Source organism: Mandrillus leucophaeus, unplaced genomic scaffold (genome assembly GCF_000951045.1).
Source record: "Mandrillus leucophaeus isolate KB7577 unplaced genomic scaffold, Mleu.le_1.0 Scaffold1557, whole genome shotgun sequence".
NCBI classification, from domain to species: domain Eukaryota; kingdom Metazoa; phylum Chordata; class Mammalia; order Primates; family Cercopithecidae; genus Mandrillus; species Mandrillus leucophaeus.
Genome location: NW_012101540.1, coordinates 189,294 through 205,509, shown reverse-complemented (window position 1 = coordinate 205,509; position 16,216 = coordinate 189,294). Strand labels below are relative to the sequence as shown.

The 16,216-nt window shown below is 40.4% G+C and overlaps 1 protein-coding gene across 1 annotated transcript in view; it reads left to right on the top strand.

The window, feature by feature from the left end:
* The first annotated feature begins 6,992 nt into the window (after positions 1 to 6,992).
* Positions 6,993 to 16,216, top strand: part of LOC105536155 (X antigen family member 3-like) — a 69,954-nt gene continuing 60,730 nt past the window's right edge. Inside the window, exons 1-3 of the mRNA XM_011975427.1 lie at positions 6,993 to 7,094; positions 7,545 to 7,650; positions 9,250 to 9,372. Coding sequence (XP_011830817.1) covers positions 6,993 to 7,094; positions 7,545 to 7,650; positions 9,250 to 9,372 — 331 coding nt within the window. The remainder of the gene's footprint in view (positions 7,095 to 7,544; positions 7,651 to 9,249; positions 9,373 to 16,216) is intronic.

The following is a 16,216-nucleotide window of genomic DNA, read 5'->3' as shown; positions in this document are numbered from 1 at the left end:
CATGTTCTCACTCATAGGTGGGAATTGAACAATGAGATCACTTGGACACGGGAAGGGGAACATCACACACCGGGTCCTATTGTGGGGAGGGGATGGGGGGAGGGATAGCATTAGGAGATATATCTAATGTAAATGACGAGTTAATGGGTACAGCACACAAACATGGCACATGTATACATATGTAACAAAACTGCACATTGTGCACAGGTACCCTAGAACTTAAAGTATAATAATAAAAATAAAAATATAAACCAAAACATTTAATGAATAAAAAAAAAAGCAGGGTGTGTTTAAAAAATATTAATGATGTATATGTTTGGAAGTTTATCTCCAAAGTCTCCACAGAGGTCTAACTGAATGTAAGCCAGAGGGTGACTCTTGGGCTAATGGTCTTAGTCCACCGTAAGAAACAAAAACTTTGGTGTCATTTGCATATCTTAATGTGATCTAAATACAGTTCTGCTAGTAATGTTCCACCTGTTATGTTTCTATACATGTGAAGGGAAATCACAGGTTTAAAGGAAGATAAGCTGAAACAACACAAACTGTTTTTATATTAGATATTTTACTTTAAAATATCTTATTAAAGTTTTAAGCTTTTCTCCAAAGAAGTCTTGTACATCTTCTGTTAATTTCTCTTTCTTTCTTCCTTCCTTCCTTCCTTCCTTCCTTTCTTTCTTTCTTTCTTTCTTCTTTCTTTCTTTTTCTTTCTTAGATGGAATTTTGCTCTGTCACCACACTGGAGTGCAGTGGCATGATCTTGGCTCACTGCAACCTCCGCCTCCTGGGTTCAAGCAATTCTCCTGCCTCAGCCTCCTGAGTAGCTGGGACTACAGGCGCATGCCACCACACATGGCTAATTTTTGCATTTTTAGTAGAGACGAGGTTTCACCATGTTGGCCAGGATGGTCTCAATCTCCTGACCTCGTGATCTGCCTGTCTTGACCTCCCAAAGTGCTGGGATTACAGGCATGAGCCACCATGTTAATTTCATTCCTAGGTATTTTGATACTATTGAAAATTGTGGCCAGGTGCAATGACTAACACCTGTAATCCCAGTACATTGGGATGCTGAGGTAGGAGGATTGCTAGAGCTCAGGAAAGTGACATCAGTCCGGGGAACATAGGAATCCCTTTCTACTACAATGAATGAATGAATGAATGAATGAATGAATGAATGAAACTATAGTTCCAGCTACTCTGGAGGCATAGGTCGGAGGATCCTTTGAGCCCAGGTGGTCGAGGATGCTGGTAGTGATGTTCATGCCACTGCAACTCCAACCTCCATGACAGAGCAAGACTCTGTTTCAAAAAGAAGTATCATTTTTGATATTTTGTATTCTGAGTTAGCTGATACACAAGCGAGGTATGGTGAAATATATATTTGGTCCTCGACTGTGCTTACTGGCATACAACTCCTACAAAGTGATGTCTTTTTGTATGCTAGTGAGTTGGCTGATGACTGGCAGCCTTTAGGAGCTCTAGGATGGGGAATTAGAGGGTTGGGACTTTCAGCCCTATGCCCAAACTTCAGGGAAGGTTGGGGCTGAAGGTTAAGTTGTTCACCAATGGCAAGCCAACAGTTTAATCAGTCATGCCTACATAATGAAAACCTCCATGAAACCCAAAAGGACACGGTTCAGAGAGCTTCTGGCTAGCTGAACACATGGAGGGTAGCATGCCCATAGAGGCCATGGAAACTCCCTGCCCCTTCCTACATACCTCACCCTATGTGTCCCCTCATCTGCATCTTTTCTAAGAGTGTTCCACTTGCCACAAAATATGTGAGAAGTCCCTAGGCTATAGAGCTGGATGAAAGAATTAGGGCCTCTGCAGAAGAAAGGGAAAAGCAACCAGGGCAACTTGCTGAAGCAAAATGACTTGGGTCCCACCTACACTGTCTCCTTACAGGCTATGGCATGAAATACCCATGGGATTCCATCCTGCTTCTTACACACTGGCCATGAGAGGGTGGGCAAGATATTATAATCTGTGGGGTGGTGTCCCCATTTCTAAAGTAGAAATTAGAATATTTATACTAAATACTTGTTATGAAGAATAAATGAAATAACATATGGATTAGGCCATATGTATTTATTATTGTAGATAAATTTGGTTTGTTATATTTCTTTTCTTATTTTAAAATTTCATTTTTTTCATTCCCTTTGCCTTTACAATCACATGTTTAGTAATAACTGTTCTTAAATTTCAAGTAGAGGTATCAAGTTACCTTTTTAAATGAATTTGACTTCTGAGACTTACTTAATTTAAATAAATATGTTAATTAAAAACCGGGGCAGCTGGTGTCAGACATGGCATCAATTCTAAAGTTGGTTTGTAAATAAACGCAGTCTGACAAGGCCAACCCTAAGTCAATAGAATGTGCCGAACACTGTGCTTTGCTGTGTGTGATGCCATGAAGAATAAGTCCTTCTGATCAACCAATACCACACAACACAATAGTGTGTCAAGTGTTCAAGCAGTCCCTAAGCAGCCCTGGGGTAGCTAACAGGGTCGCAAGGATCACCACTGCAGTTGTTAGTTTGGCTTGTCACACATCCATAGATTTGGCCAATAAGAAAATGAGCCTAAATGGATCCAAATGGTTGATTGATTGCAGACAAAGTAAAAGCAAGGTCAGCATTGTGTCAGCACTGTGTCCCTAGTCCCACAGTATGACACTGAATCGGAGGTATACAATGACAGCACAGATGGGTCTCTCTGCCTGTGAGGAGCCCACAGCTGTACCCCAAGGCAGTGAGCAATTTTATACTCCACAGTTGTACCCTAAGATGAGGAAAGGCTCGTATTTAACGGAAACTAGGGAAATGGATAAAGAATGGTCTTGTGTCAACCTCCAACCAGATAGGGAGCTGGTGAGAAAATACCTGTGGCAGCTCCTACCACACTTCCTGTATCTCCTTGCAACAAAAGGAATCCAGATATTCTTCCAACACTCAGGTTAGCCTGCAGTCTGGCTTTGCCTACGTGTCCTATGTGGTGACCTGCAAGATCTCCAAGACACCATGGCAGAGCCTTTGCCCTATAGTGTCTGACACAAAACCATATGTAAGGTGCCTAGAAACATACCATATCCAATAATGACTCCTAAATAGAGGGGATGCTTTTCTGTTAGGGTCATTACAAAAGACTGATAATTTAATTCAATAGATATGCATTGATGACTGCCATGTTATAGGAAATGTCTTGGATGTTGGAAATGAGAAGACCAACCAACAACACGTGGTACTTGCTGTGGAGGCTGTCACACTGTTGGTGGCGGCGGGAGGTGGGACATCTTTACAGAAGACCCTTCAACAGAAGAGCAGCTGAAATGCAAAGGAGAAACACAGAGAAGGGACCCAGGGGGATAAAAACAATGAATGTGGTGGCCAAGTAGTAGGAGTAAAACAAGACAATTTCTCGAAAAGATAATTTCTCCGTTGCCTTTGCGCCTTTTCTGAAAATCAGTTTATCATGTCTGTGAGTCCATTGCTCAACTCCCTGCTGATTTGTTGATTTTTTCCCCCCGTACCACATTCTCTGGATTACTATAGAATTAACGTGACTCTTGATATTAGGTAGTGTGAGTTCCCCAAAGTTATACTTCAGAATGGTTTTGGCTGTTCTGGTTCATTTTCCTTTCTAGATAATTTTGAAAATTGACTCCAATGAAGTCAGTTGTATAAGTTGTGGCAGTTTTCCTTTGAAGGGCAGCAGATAAACATGTTAGTAGCTACAGAAGGACATGGGAGAAGAAGGTGAGCTTCCCCCTTAGCTTCGGGAATGATCCGATATCGAGGGAGCCATTGATGGTTCAGGAGAGGGGAGTTATCACTGCAGGAGCAAAGCCCTTGGGAAGGTGGGGGGTATGGATCCTGAGCTGAGGTGAGGGGCTGGCTTCAGTTAAGAGCGTTGTATGTAGAAGGGCAACAGAGAATGCTAGGGCAGACACGGGTAGACTGGGTTTGGGAACCTCTGATAATTTCCAGCAGATTGCTTCTGTCCTTTGAATGAATCACTATGTCTCAAAAATAAACAGTATTAATATAAAACTAACAGTCATACTGTTATAGGCTGAGTTGTGTCTGCTCAAAATTCATATGGCGAAGTCTGAACTCCTAGTGCCACAGAATGTAACTGTATTTGAGATAGGTGGGATCTTTAAAGAGGTAATTAAGTGAAATGGGGTCATTAGAGTTGACCTTAAGGCAATTTGCCTGGTGTCCTTATAAAAAGAGGAAATGATGACACACACGTACAGAGGGAGGACTAAGGCGGACACCAGGAGAAAACGGCTGCCTACAAGGCAAGGAGGGAGGCCTTAGAAGAAACCAATTCTGCTGACACCTTGATCTCAGACGTGTAGCCTCCAGAATTGTGAGAAAATATATGTCTGTTGTTTAAGCCACCCACTCAGTGGTAGTTTTTGATGGCAGCCTTAACAAATGAATAGAAATACTTTTAGCGCCCTTGTGGAGGTGTTATCGTATCTATTTTATAAGCTAGCACTCCAGCTTCTTCTACTAGTGTAATAACCATGTAATTATGTCTATATCTGAGCAACTGAGCGGTGACGAGAAAACTTCAAAACCTGAATTATTTTGCCTTAAGTTCATGACCAAGAGAGAATTACTTCTCACTTTCACTCTCATCCTGTTTCCAATACTATAATACTCTCACAAAATGCCAAAACCCCTCCTCAATTTGAATGAGGCATTTTGTGAGAGTATTACAGTATTGGAAATTTCTTATCATGAAATCATTTGTTATTCAATTATATATGTTCAGCATCAGTAAAAAAATAGTACAGAAGAATAATCAAGTCTCATAAAATACACAGATATCGTGGAAATCATACTAGATTTGGAGTACAGTGAAATATGCCTGTTCAGGCAACTGCAGGAAACGTCTGCCAAATGTATCAGCCCCTTGAAGTCCTGAGGCAGATGATTAGTAGGAGAATCTGGAAGCCACTGCAAACACTCACACATTCACCATTCACACCTGCCCAAATATTCTGGCATTCACCATTCACACCTTCCCAAACATTCCCACATTTACCTTTCACACCTGCTTAAGCATTCACATGTTCACCACTCACATCTGCCCAAACATTCCATTTACCATTCACACCTCCCAAGCATTTGCAGATTCACCATTCACACCTGCCCAAACATTCCCATGTTGACCATTCACACCTTTGACCATTTTGGGGTAAAATAAGAAAATGACTTCTACTTCCCAAATCTTTTAAGAGGTGCATATTATTAGCATCACCTGGGAAGCTGTGGTACACCACCCTCTGCAAGGGATCCTGGGACAGGTGTTTATCAAGATTCTAGCAGTAGCCATACAAGGGAGAGCAGAAGAGATGGGGGTGCCTGTTGTTCAAATGCTTGTGGAAATTATATCTGTCAGGGTTTTCCGTGATCTATGTTGTGAAAGAAGCTTCCTGGACCGTAAGGTTCATGTGGAGAGGTTTCCATGGGCCCCCTGAGAATGGTTTGGCAAGAGATGAAAAAAAAAGATATCTTAAGTCATTTTCTTTCTACTGGAAACAGCCTGTGGATGTGGGTCTGGGGACAGCGGGAAAACCCTGGCCGGCCCTGCATGTGCCTGACTCTGTATGTACCCCCTTGTTGCCCATGTGCCTTGCTGTCAGATCAGTTGTCCCAGAAGTTTAAGTGTGAGTGAGGGTGAGGAGGAGCCCTTGGGCGCAGTCTATAGCCTCCTAGGGGGAAGGGTCTTGAGGTTGTTGTCCTCCTAACAGGCAGTGGTGCACCCCTTGGGGGTGCTGGATAAGGGAAGAAAGAGGGCCAAGAGGGGAGGAGGGCCTAGTGAACACGGAGTGAGTTATGAAGGGGGACACTATTTGAGGTATTTGAATCCTTAGAGCATATGGAACTAACTGCCCAAAAAGGATGGATTCCAGAGTCCTTAGTGGATACCTTGGAGGAAGTGGAGGATGCAGCGAGGCAGGGTACCACAGCCTACAAGGCAGGCACCCATCTCACTGTGCATGCTCCTTGTACCTCAGTGGGCATGTTCGCTGGGCATGGTCCAGTCAGCCCCTTCGACCACGTGGTGAATGCCACGGAGCTGTGAGGGTGAGAGAGTGGCGGTCCTGTGGTCTAGACTATCTCCTTTACTGAGACACAGTCAGTAGGTGCGAAGGCCAGTCCCCCCAGGAGGTGTAGTGTGAGTGAGTGTGAGGAGGAGCCAGCAGACTTCCTGAGCTTCAGGCAGCCTAGTCCCTGGCCTCAGCTGGGGAAGGCCTTAGACGTCATGAGTAAGGTGGACCACAGAGTGGAGGTAGCTCAGGTGAACATGGGGCAAGTGCTGAAGGTAATGTTGGAGGTATCCGAGTCTTGGAAGCAGCTGGAAACCCCAATAGATGACAGATTCCAGACTCCTCGGTGGGGAATGAGGAAGGGGCAGGGTGGGCGGGAAGGAACGGGCCTGGGAAGTGGGAATGCTGTGGGCTGGTGACCCAAGCCCTGAGGTCTGTAGAGTACCCACATAGGTGTCCAGTGAGGAGTGCCCAGTGCCGTGTGGCAACTTCAACTCCCCCATGGATGTTCGAATGGGCTGGGTTATGCATTTCAGCAAAACTTGATTTTAGAGGGAAAATGGGCCTAGCTAACGAATGTGTAATGAAAGCTGTGTTCACTCCAATTTTAATTCTGTAGCTGTATTTTCCTATATGTCTCCACTATGTAAAGTCCAGTTGTGAAACTAAACCTCATCAGAAATACCCTGTGTCTTTTGTCAGGAGCCTTAAGACACTGCTACCTTGACCACCTTAAGTGGCTTTGCAAGCATTCGATTCAGAAGGCACACACCCTTAAACTTGCCCTGGGACTTACTTTCAAAGTATTTCCAAATTTTAATAAAATTACAAGTTTACATATGGCGATGGAAGTGGTCAAATACAGCAATCCTCTCAAGTGCACTTTCCCAATCACAGTGTTCTGTTAGCAGAATGAAATATGAGTTGGCAAGGAAGATCAACATATAAGCCTAGACCAAGAGGAAGTTTACAGTTTCCTGAACTGATTGGGCTTATGCTCATTAGTGCCTTAACATTCCATGTTTTCTGTTAGCAGAAATTTCTAGTTATGATAGTCTTATTGAACTAGTGTACATATGCTGATAAAGGTCTCCCATGCTGAAAAATGATCATGGCATCTCATGAAGGAAAGGCAAGTCCAAGAGGATTACATTCTGGTTCTGTGTAGATGGATGATCTTGTGCTCCTCAGATTTCACCCTTGATTTCCTCCCCATGTTTATTCATAAGAGATTACACACATTCCTCCCAACATAAATTAAAACAGCTTCCAAAGCCCTTGAAGGTAACTGTCTTAGAGTATGACCTCTCTGTGGGAAGAGTAGTTTTATGAAGAATAAGGATATGGAATAATGTTGGAGAAAGTCTTCAGACTTATGATGAAAAATATGTATTCTGTATGTTTATATTATTGACATATATTGATAACAGAACGTTTTAATCTGCATAAACACACACACCCCTTGTCCCAGCAGCCCAGTGATGAAGAGCCTCAAGAAGAGAAACCACCCACTGAAAGCCAAGATTCTACACATGGTCAGGAGAGAGAAGAAGATCAGGATGCTGCTGAGATTCAGAGTGCTGCTGAGATTCAAGGTGCTGTGAAGGGAAAGAAAGAATGTCTATGGTGGTGGGGGGGTGCGGAGGGGGCCTATATGTGCATCATGCATTATGCCATAAACAGTAACAGAAGAAAGAAAACATTAGAAGAGGTTCTCAAACACTTGCTGAAAGTTGGCTGGAAAAGTGAAGAGTATAGTTTGCAGCTTCATGAAGTCCCTGGATACAATGAATCTTCTGGTTTTTTTTTTTTTGAGGTTTATTTTGCATGCTTGAAAATACAGTCCTTGCTAAATCATATGAAACCATTTAATTTTATATATAAAAATGTACATTATTTCACTAGTTTAATTTGATGTTTTTAGAATGTTGTTGTATGATTGTCTCAGCCATGGTGTCCACAGTGTTGTGTGCATCCTTTAATAGCATGTAGAGTGCCAAGTAACCCTACCTTGTAACACCCTGAATAAAGCCCATTTGCATAGGGATGTTAGCCCCACTTTATAAATAAGAAAACTGAGGCTTAGAGATTAAGGCTTACCAAGAACACTTGACTCATGGACAAAGAATTCAAATTACATTTCAAAGTTTGTATTTGTCCTACTGTCAATGTTATTAGAAAATATGACTGCTTTTGCTTAAAATGCTTAATACTCGAATGTGCTTGTACTGTAAGGTATTTCAGTATGGACTCAGGAAAAGGCACAGTTCAGTGAAACAGGATAGCAGCTCCAGAAACGAGCTCAATCAAAGAAATACTGATCAAAGGAAACAGCCAATGTTCCCTTCTATCAATATTTTTGACGGTATGTTTGGGAAAAGCTGGATAATTCAGGATACTGGCATACAGGTATATTACTATATTGGCTATATTTGTATGGTTTTTAAGGGACTTCTAAAAGTTGCTTCAGTATTTTTACAATTAGACAGTTTAAAGTATAATAAGATTGTCATGAAACAGAAATTATTTCCTCAAAGGATAGCATTTTCAAGCTAAATACTGACCGAATTTGGGCCATTTTAGCAATTCACTCTTAAGAAGCTTCCAGAATATGACTGTCAACAATGCCCATTAATTTCTTTGCACTCAGGTTCCCATACTCTCACTGAAGATTTTGCTGTTATATTTGGTACTTTTTTCTTAATGGGATTCTTTTATAGAAAGTTATATATAGGCCTTTGGACCTGAGCATAACTTTCATTTATTTTTACCCCCAAATTTTCAAGTTACTTGAACAGGGGATGGATGTCAGAACTATAAGATTTGTCATAAATCTGCCACTACATTGATCTAATCCTTCAGAAAGTTACATTTAATTTATGATTAAAATGCTATCCATGCAGCAGGCTTCAGATTTCCTAGATACCTGATACTGTTTACAATACACAATGGTAAAGCATAGGAAATTGAGGTATAGTGTGATTTACCCTCAGATTGTCATTTAAAATAAGATTTCATAATAGAGGAAAACAAAGGCAGGACATCTTTGCATCACATTTATTACCACAGTAGCCTACAAGATTTTATTTCCTAACACTGAGGAAAAACAATGTGATAATTTCCTTGTTTATCATTCTTGTTTGCCTGCTTCAATTGATACCCTTTGTATTTTTTAGTGCCTGACCTGGAAGCTGATCTCAAGGATCTGTCTCAGTCAAAGACGGGGGATGAATGGGGAGATGGTACTGATGTCCAGGGGAAGATTCTGCAAAAATCATATCAATTTAAAATGCCAGAAAGTGATATGCTATCCATTAAGATGCAAATTTATGTGCTTTCTGTTTCCCATAATATTATAATTTTGATAATACAAAGAGAGAACATTACTACTCCTTTAAAAACAGAAAGCAGAGTTCAAATGCAGACTTACTTTGAAAAGTAGTTCAGACCCCAGATGCCTGACTGCAAGACTTAAACACTACCAGATGGAGACACAAATTGGGTCCAAGCTATATTGAATCATCAAATATTAAAGCATTTTCTTCTGAGTATAACCAAGAAGCTGCATCATAAGTGGGTGCCATCTGTATTCTTTTTGTTGGACTTTGGTATCAAGGTTACACTAGCTTCATGAAATGATTTGGTATATAAAACCTCTTTCTATGAAATCCCTGCAAGAGTGAATCACTTGGAGATAGGATTTCCCATGTGTGTTTGTTTCCAGATTGCATGCTTTTTTTTTTTTTTTTTTAGTTTTGGACACTACTTAAAAGAAAGACAGAAGGGGCAGCTCCAGGCTTCCATGCCTTTAAACTTTGTAAGGCGCCTCTCTTCCCTACAAAGATGCCGCTAATTATGCCGTCACTCTGAAAACTACCTGCTCCTGTTTCTGTACTGACATTAACCTCTGTACACAGCAAGTTAAAAGTTGCCAATTTGCTTACATAAGTTTTTCAGAGATACATTCTTGCTAAGTTGCCCAGGCTGATCTTGAACTCTTGGACTCAAGTGATTCTCCCTCCTCATCCTCCAAAAGTCCTGGGATTACAGGTGACAGCCACCATGCCTGGCCTGCCTACCTGATTTTGATCTGTGGTGTGTGTTTTTGAATGGATTGACTACACCAAAGCTGTGAATAGTTAGGACGATAGCTGCATTTATTGAGTTCTTTAAGAATAACAGAAATAATAACTCATATTTATAGATTGTCTTATATCTGTTAACCAGTTATCTGAGCTGTGTTTCATTATTTCTGACCTCATTATTAAATCCACTAAAAAGGTGAGTCACAGTTTTCATAAAATTTACAATAAATGACTCTAGTAAGAAACAGATATGGGGATTCAAGGTCTAAGTTCACAGTCTTTGTGTTTCCTGAAAGTAAATGCTTGTGAAAGTGTTGAATGCAGAACTGGTGTTGTGTATGTTGATTTTAGTGGTAATCTGATGTTTTTATGTAAATCCATGGTAATATATAAAATACGTATATTTTATTGTTTAACATAAAAGTGCTGTTCTCTTGAAGTATTTGCCAAAATATGGCACATAAACCTAATACGGGTTCCCAGATGAAATCATTGTTATGAAAGCATTTTAAAAAGTAATAATGACATACCTGTTTTACTGTGCAACAGAAAAAATGTAACAAGAATACTAAATTCGTTTGGAATAGTTTGTGAGAACACGGAGAAAAGAACTGATATCTCAGTTCCCATGGAAAAATGCCACAACATCTCCTGCAAACACATCCTTTCTTTAAATGATACAAGGCAGAGAGGGAGAAATACCAAACCTTTCTTTTTCATCTGAGCCTGATAGTTACCACATCTCAATCAGAAACCCCTGCAGCTGCCTCGATCCAGCCTGATACCCCTCTTCTTATACATAATACACGAATAACAACCCTGAGCTCCATTTATAACCTCGCACCCAAAAGGATAATTCTCCAACAATGGGCCCTACTCAGAATCCACACTGCTTAGGGAGGGGTAGGAGAATATACACAGCAATTATTTCTCCCTATTACAAAGATTTTAAAATATTTTTGGATCCAACAGGACTGAAAAGCTAGGGTTCAAATAAAAAGTGGGACTAAATGTAGGGGATCCCATTTGCCACGGAATATGTGAGAAGTCCCTAGGCTATAGAGTCAGATGAAGAATTAGGCCCTAGGTAGAAGAAAGGGGAAAGCAACCACCACAACTTGTTAAAGCAAAATTACTTGGGTCCTAGCTATGCTGTCTCCTTATGGCACAAAATAACCATGGGTTTCCATCATGGCTCTGACATATAGGCCTTGAGATGGTAGATAAGGTACTTATATCCTGTGAGGTTGTTTCCCATTTCTAAAGTAGAAATTAGAATATTTACAGTAAATGATTGCTATGGAGAATTCATGAGATAACATATATGAACTCAACATTGTATTATAGATAAATTTGGGTTACTAGTTATAGTTCTTTTTTTCCTTAAAATTTCAATTTTGTATACATGTGCCATGTTGGTGTGCTGCACCCATTAACTCGTCATTTACATTAGGTATATGTATACATATGTAACAAACCTGCACGTTGTGCACATGTACCCTAGAACTTAAAGTATAATAAAAAAAATTCAATTTTGTTCATTCCATTTGCCTTTACAATTACATCTCTGGTAAGTGATAACTCCTTTTGAATTTTAAGTAGGGATATCAAGTTACATTTTTAAATGAGTTTGAGATCAGAAACTGATTTCTTTAAAATAAATATACTGGTAAAATAGCAGTGTATCTGGTGTCAGACATGGCATCAGTTCTAAAGATGGTTCATAAGTAACCACAGTCTGACAAGGCCAACCCTAAGTTAGCAATATGTGCCTAACACTGTGTGTTTTGCTATGTGTGATGCCATGATGAATAAGTTAATATTCTGGTCAGCCAACACCACGCAACTCAATACCATAGTGTGTCAAGTGCTCAAGCAGTCCCTAAGCAGCCCTGTGGGGGCTAACAGGGCCACAGGGATGACCACTGCAATTGTTAGTTTGACTTGTCACATATCCATAGATTTGGCCTGTAAGAACAATGAGCCTAAATGGATCCAAGTGGTTGATTGCTTGCAGACACAGCAAAAGCACGATCGGCATTGTGACAGCAACCTGTGGCTAGTCCTACAGGATAACACTGAATGACAGCAAAAATGATGGGTCTTTCTGCCTGTGAGGAGGCCACACACTTACCCTGATGTATTGAGCAGTTTTATACCCCACAGCTGTACCCTAAGATGTGGAAAGGCCTGTGCTTAAGTGATGCTAGGGAGATGGATGAAGAATGGCCTTGTGTCAGCCTTCAACAAGATAGGGAGCTGGTGAGAAAATATCTGTGGCAGCTCCCACCATGCTGCTTATCTCCTCTTGCTCCAAAGAGATTCAAGGTATTGTACTAAGACTCAGGTTAACCAGCAGTCTAGCTTCGCCTACGTGGCCTATGTGGTTACCTGCAAGACCTCCAGGGCACCATGGCAGAGCCATTACCCTAGAGCATTTGGGACAAAACCAAAGACCATATGTTTGGTGTCTAGAAACATATCATCTCCAATAATGACTCCCAAACAGAGGAGATGCTTTTCTGTTAGGGTCATTACAAAAGATTGATTAATTCAGTAGACATGCATTGATGTCTGCCATGTTACAGGAAATACCTGGGATGCTGGAAATGAGAAGACCAACCAACAACATGTGGTACTTGCTGTGAGGGCTGTCACACTGTGGTGGGGCAGACAGACCCTTAAACAGAAGAGCAGTTGAAGTGCAAAGGAGAAATATAGGAAAGGGGCCTAGGGGAATAAAAAAAAATATAGCGGCCAAGAGGCAGGAGGAAAACAACATAATTTCTCGAAAAGATAATCCTTCTCCACTGGCTTTTCGCCTTTTCTGAAAAATCAATTTATCATGTCAGTGAGATTATTGCTGGATTCCATTCTGATCTGTTGAAAATTTTTCCCCAATACCATATTCTCCATTGCTATATAATTAATGTTGACTCTTGATATTAGGTAGTGTGAGCTCCCCAAATTTATAGTTCAGAATTGTTCTGGCTGTTCTGGTTCATTTTCCTTTCCATATAATTCTGCAAATTGACTACAATGAATTTGGTTGTATAAGTTCATGCAATTTTGTTTTGAAGTGCAGCAGATAAATACGTTAGTGGCTATAGAAGTGTATGGGGGAAGAAGGTGAGTTCCCCCTTAGCTTCGGGAATGATCCAATATAGAAGGAGCCATTGATGGTTCAGGAGCGGGAGTGATCATTGCAGAAGCAAAGCCCTTGAGAAGGTGGGAGTCATGGGATCCTGAACTGAGGTGAGGGACTGGCTTCAGTTAGGAGCATTGTATGCAGAGAAGGGCATCAGAGAATGCCAGGGCAGGTATGGATAGACTGGGTTTGGGAAGCTCTGAGAGTTCCCAGCTTATTTCTTCTGTCTTCTAAACGAATCATTAAGGGAGATCATTCAAATGGAGGAGGGTCCCTAGCATTGTGTGAGAGTACTGTAGTAGTGGAAATAGGATGAGAGAGAAAGTGAGAATCAATTCTCTTGCACTGGTCATGGACTTAAGCTACCATACTTCAGGTTTTGAAGTTTTCTCAGTACCACTCAATTTCTCAGATACAGGCATCATTGTGCGGTCATTATATTAGTAAGAGGAGCAGGAGTACTAGCACATAAAATGGATATGATAATCCTCGCCTCCTCAGGAGCGCTAGAAGTATTTCTATTCATTTGTTAAGGCTGCCATCAAAAACTACCAATGACTGGGTGGCTTAAACAACAGACATGTATTTTCTCACAATTCTGGAGGCTACATGTCTGAGATCAAGGTGTTAGCAGATTTGGTTTCTTCTAAGGCCTCCCGCTTTGACTTGTAGTCAGCTATTTTCTCCCTGTGTCAGCTTTAGTCCTCCCTCTGTATATGTGTGTGTCCTCATTTCCTCTTCCTATAAGGGCACTAGGCAAATTGCCTTAGGGCCCACTCTAATGACCCCATTTCACTTAATTACCTCTTTAAAGACCCCACCTATTTCAAATACAGTTAGAGTCTGAGACAGTAGGGGTTAAGCCTTTACCATATGAATTTTGAACGGACACAACTCAGCCCATAAGCGTATTACTGTTAGTTTTATATTAATACTGCTTATTTTTGAGACAAGATCTCACTGTGCCACCCAGGCTGGAGTGCAGTGACGTTAACATGGCTCACTGTAGCCTGGAACTCCTGGGCATGAGCGATTGTGCCATGTCATACTCCCTAGTAGCTGACAGTACAGGCGTGTAACACCACACTGGGCTAATATGTTTGTTTATTTATTTATTTATTTATTTATTTTGCAGAGACAGGAGGGTCACACCATGTTCCCATCTGGAACTCCTGGGTTCAAGCGATCCTCCTGTCTCTGGTTCCCACAGTGCTGGGATTACAAGCATGAGCCACTGAGCCCAGCCTTATTTTAATAGTATCTTTACTATTATTGTCACTATCATTTATTTCATTCTTGCAATTATCGTGCAAGGTAGGAAGTAGTTACTGAAGCTCAGAAAGTTCATCTCTTGTTGAACCTCACCAGGAATGGAAGTACTAGTCAAACATACAAAACTCATGTAGGTGTTTTTGATGGGAGTTTATCAAAACTAACAAATCTGATTTGTTAGATTTCTTATAGTGAATTTATTCATCATTAAATTATACATGTTCAGCATCAATAAATAAAATAGTAATGAAGAATCATCAAGTCCAGAAATTAATCCATGCACTTACAGTCAATTGATTTTTGACAAAGTTACCAAGAACACACAGTGAGAGAAGGGCAGCCTTCAATAAATGGTATCAGGAAAATTGTATATCCACATGCAGAAGAATGAAATTCTACCATCATCTCTCACCATACATAAAAGTAAACTTAAGATGAATGAAACTCTTATAATATAAGACCCAAATCTATGAAACTGCTAGAAGAAAACACAAGAAGACAACTCCATGACATTGGTCTGGGGAGTGATTTTTTGGATATGATCCCAAAAGCACGGGGAAGAAAAACAAAAGTAAACAAATATTACATCCCTACATCCTGTACATGTAGTGGTGTAATAGTATTTGAAGGCTTACTGTTACTTAAAGATGCATGTAGTAATCCGTAGAGCAATCCCTAGAAAACAAAGATATGTAACTAATAAGCCAATAGTGGAGTTTAAAATGGTGTAGTATAAAATGTTCAGCTGGTCTAAGAGAAGGGAGGAAACAGAAAAACCTGAATAAAAAGCAGATGTGACAGATAAAAATAAAAAGCAAGTTGGTAGATTTAAAGGTAAACTGTTTCCGCATTAAATTTAATTTGCTTATGCTTGTCTATTAAAAATCAGAGTTTGGCCGGGCCCAGGGGCTCATGCTTCTAATCCCAGCACTTCGAGAGGCCAAGGCCAGACCAGCCAGGGCAACATAGTCAGACCTTGTCTCTACAAATATTAAAAATGAGGCAGGCATGGTGGTGCACACCTGTAGTTCCAGCTCCTCAGAGAGCTGAGGTGGGAAGATAGCTTGAGCCCAGGAGGTCAAGGCTGCAGTGAGCTATGATCACATGACTGTACTCCAGCTTGTATGACAGAGAGAGACCCTGTCTCAAATGTAAAACTTTAGAGATTGTAAGACTGGATAAAAAGAGCAAGAACAAATTATATGCTGTTAAAAAGAACCACAGTTTAAAAATAAAGAAGTTAAAAGTAAAGGATGTTAAAAGTAAGTTCAAAGTAAAAGGTTAAAAGATATACCGTGCAAATATGAATCACGTAGAAATTGGAGGTGCCCAATTAATACCTCACAAAACACACTTTATAGTGGAGATTATTACAATGGACAAAGTGGAACATCACATAATAATCATAGAGAGGTGCATTGATTCAGAAGACAGAAACACCATGAGTATATATGCACCATCAAAACACATGAGGAAAAACCGATATATCAGAAAGAAGAAATAAATAGACACATTTGCATTTATAGTAGAAGACTTCAACATTCAATTCATCCCAGCAATTGGTACAAAGAATGTAGAGAAAAATCAGGATATATATAATATATATAATATATATTATCATATACAATATATAATTAT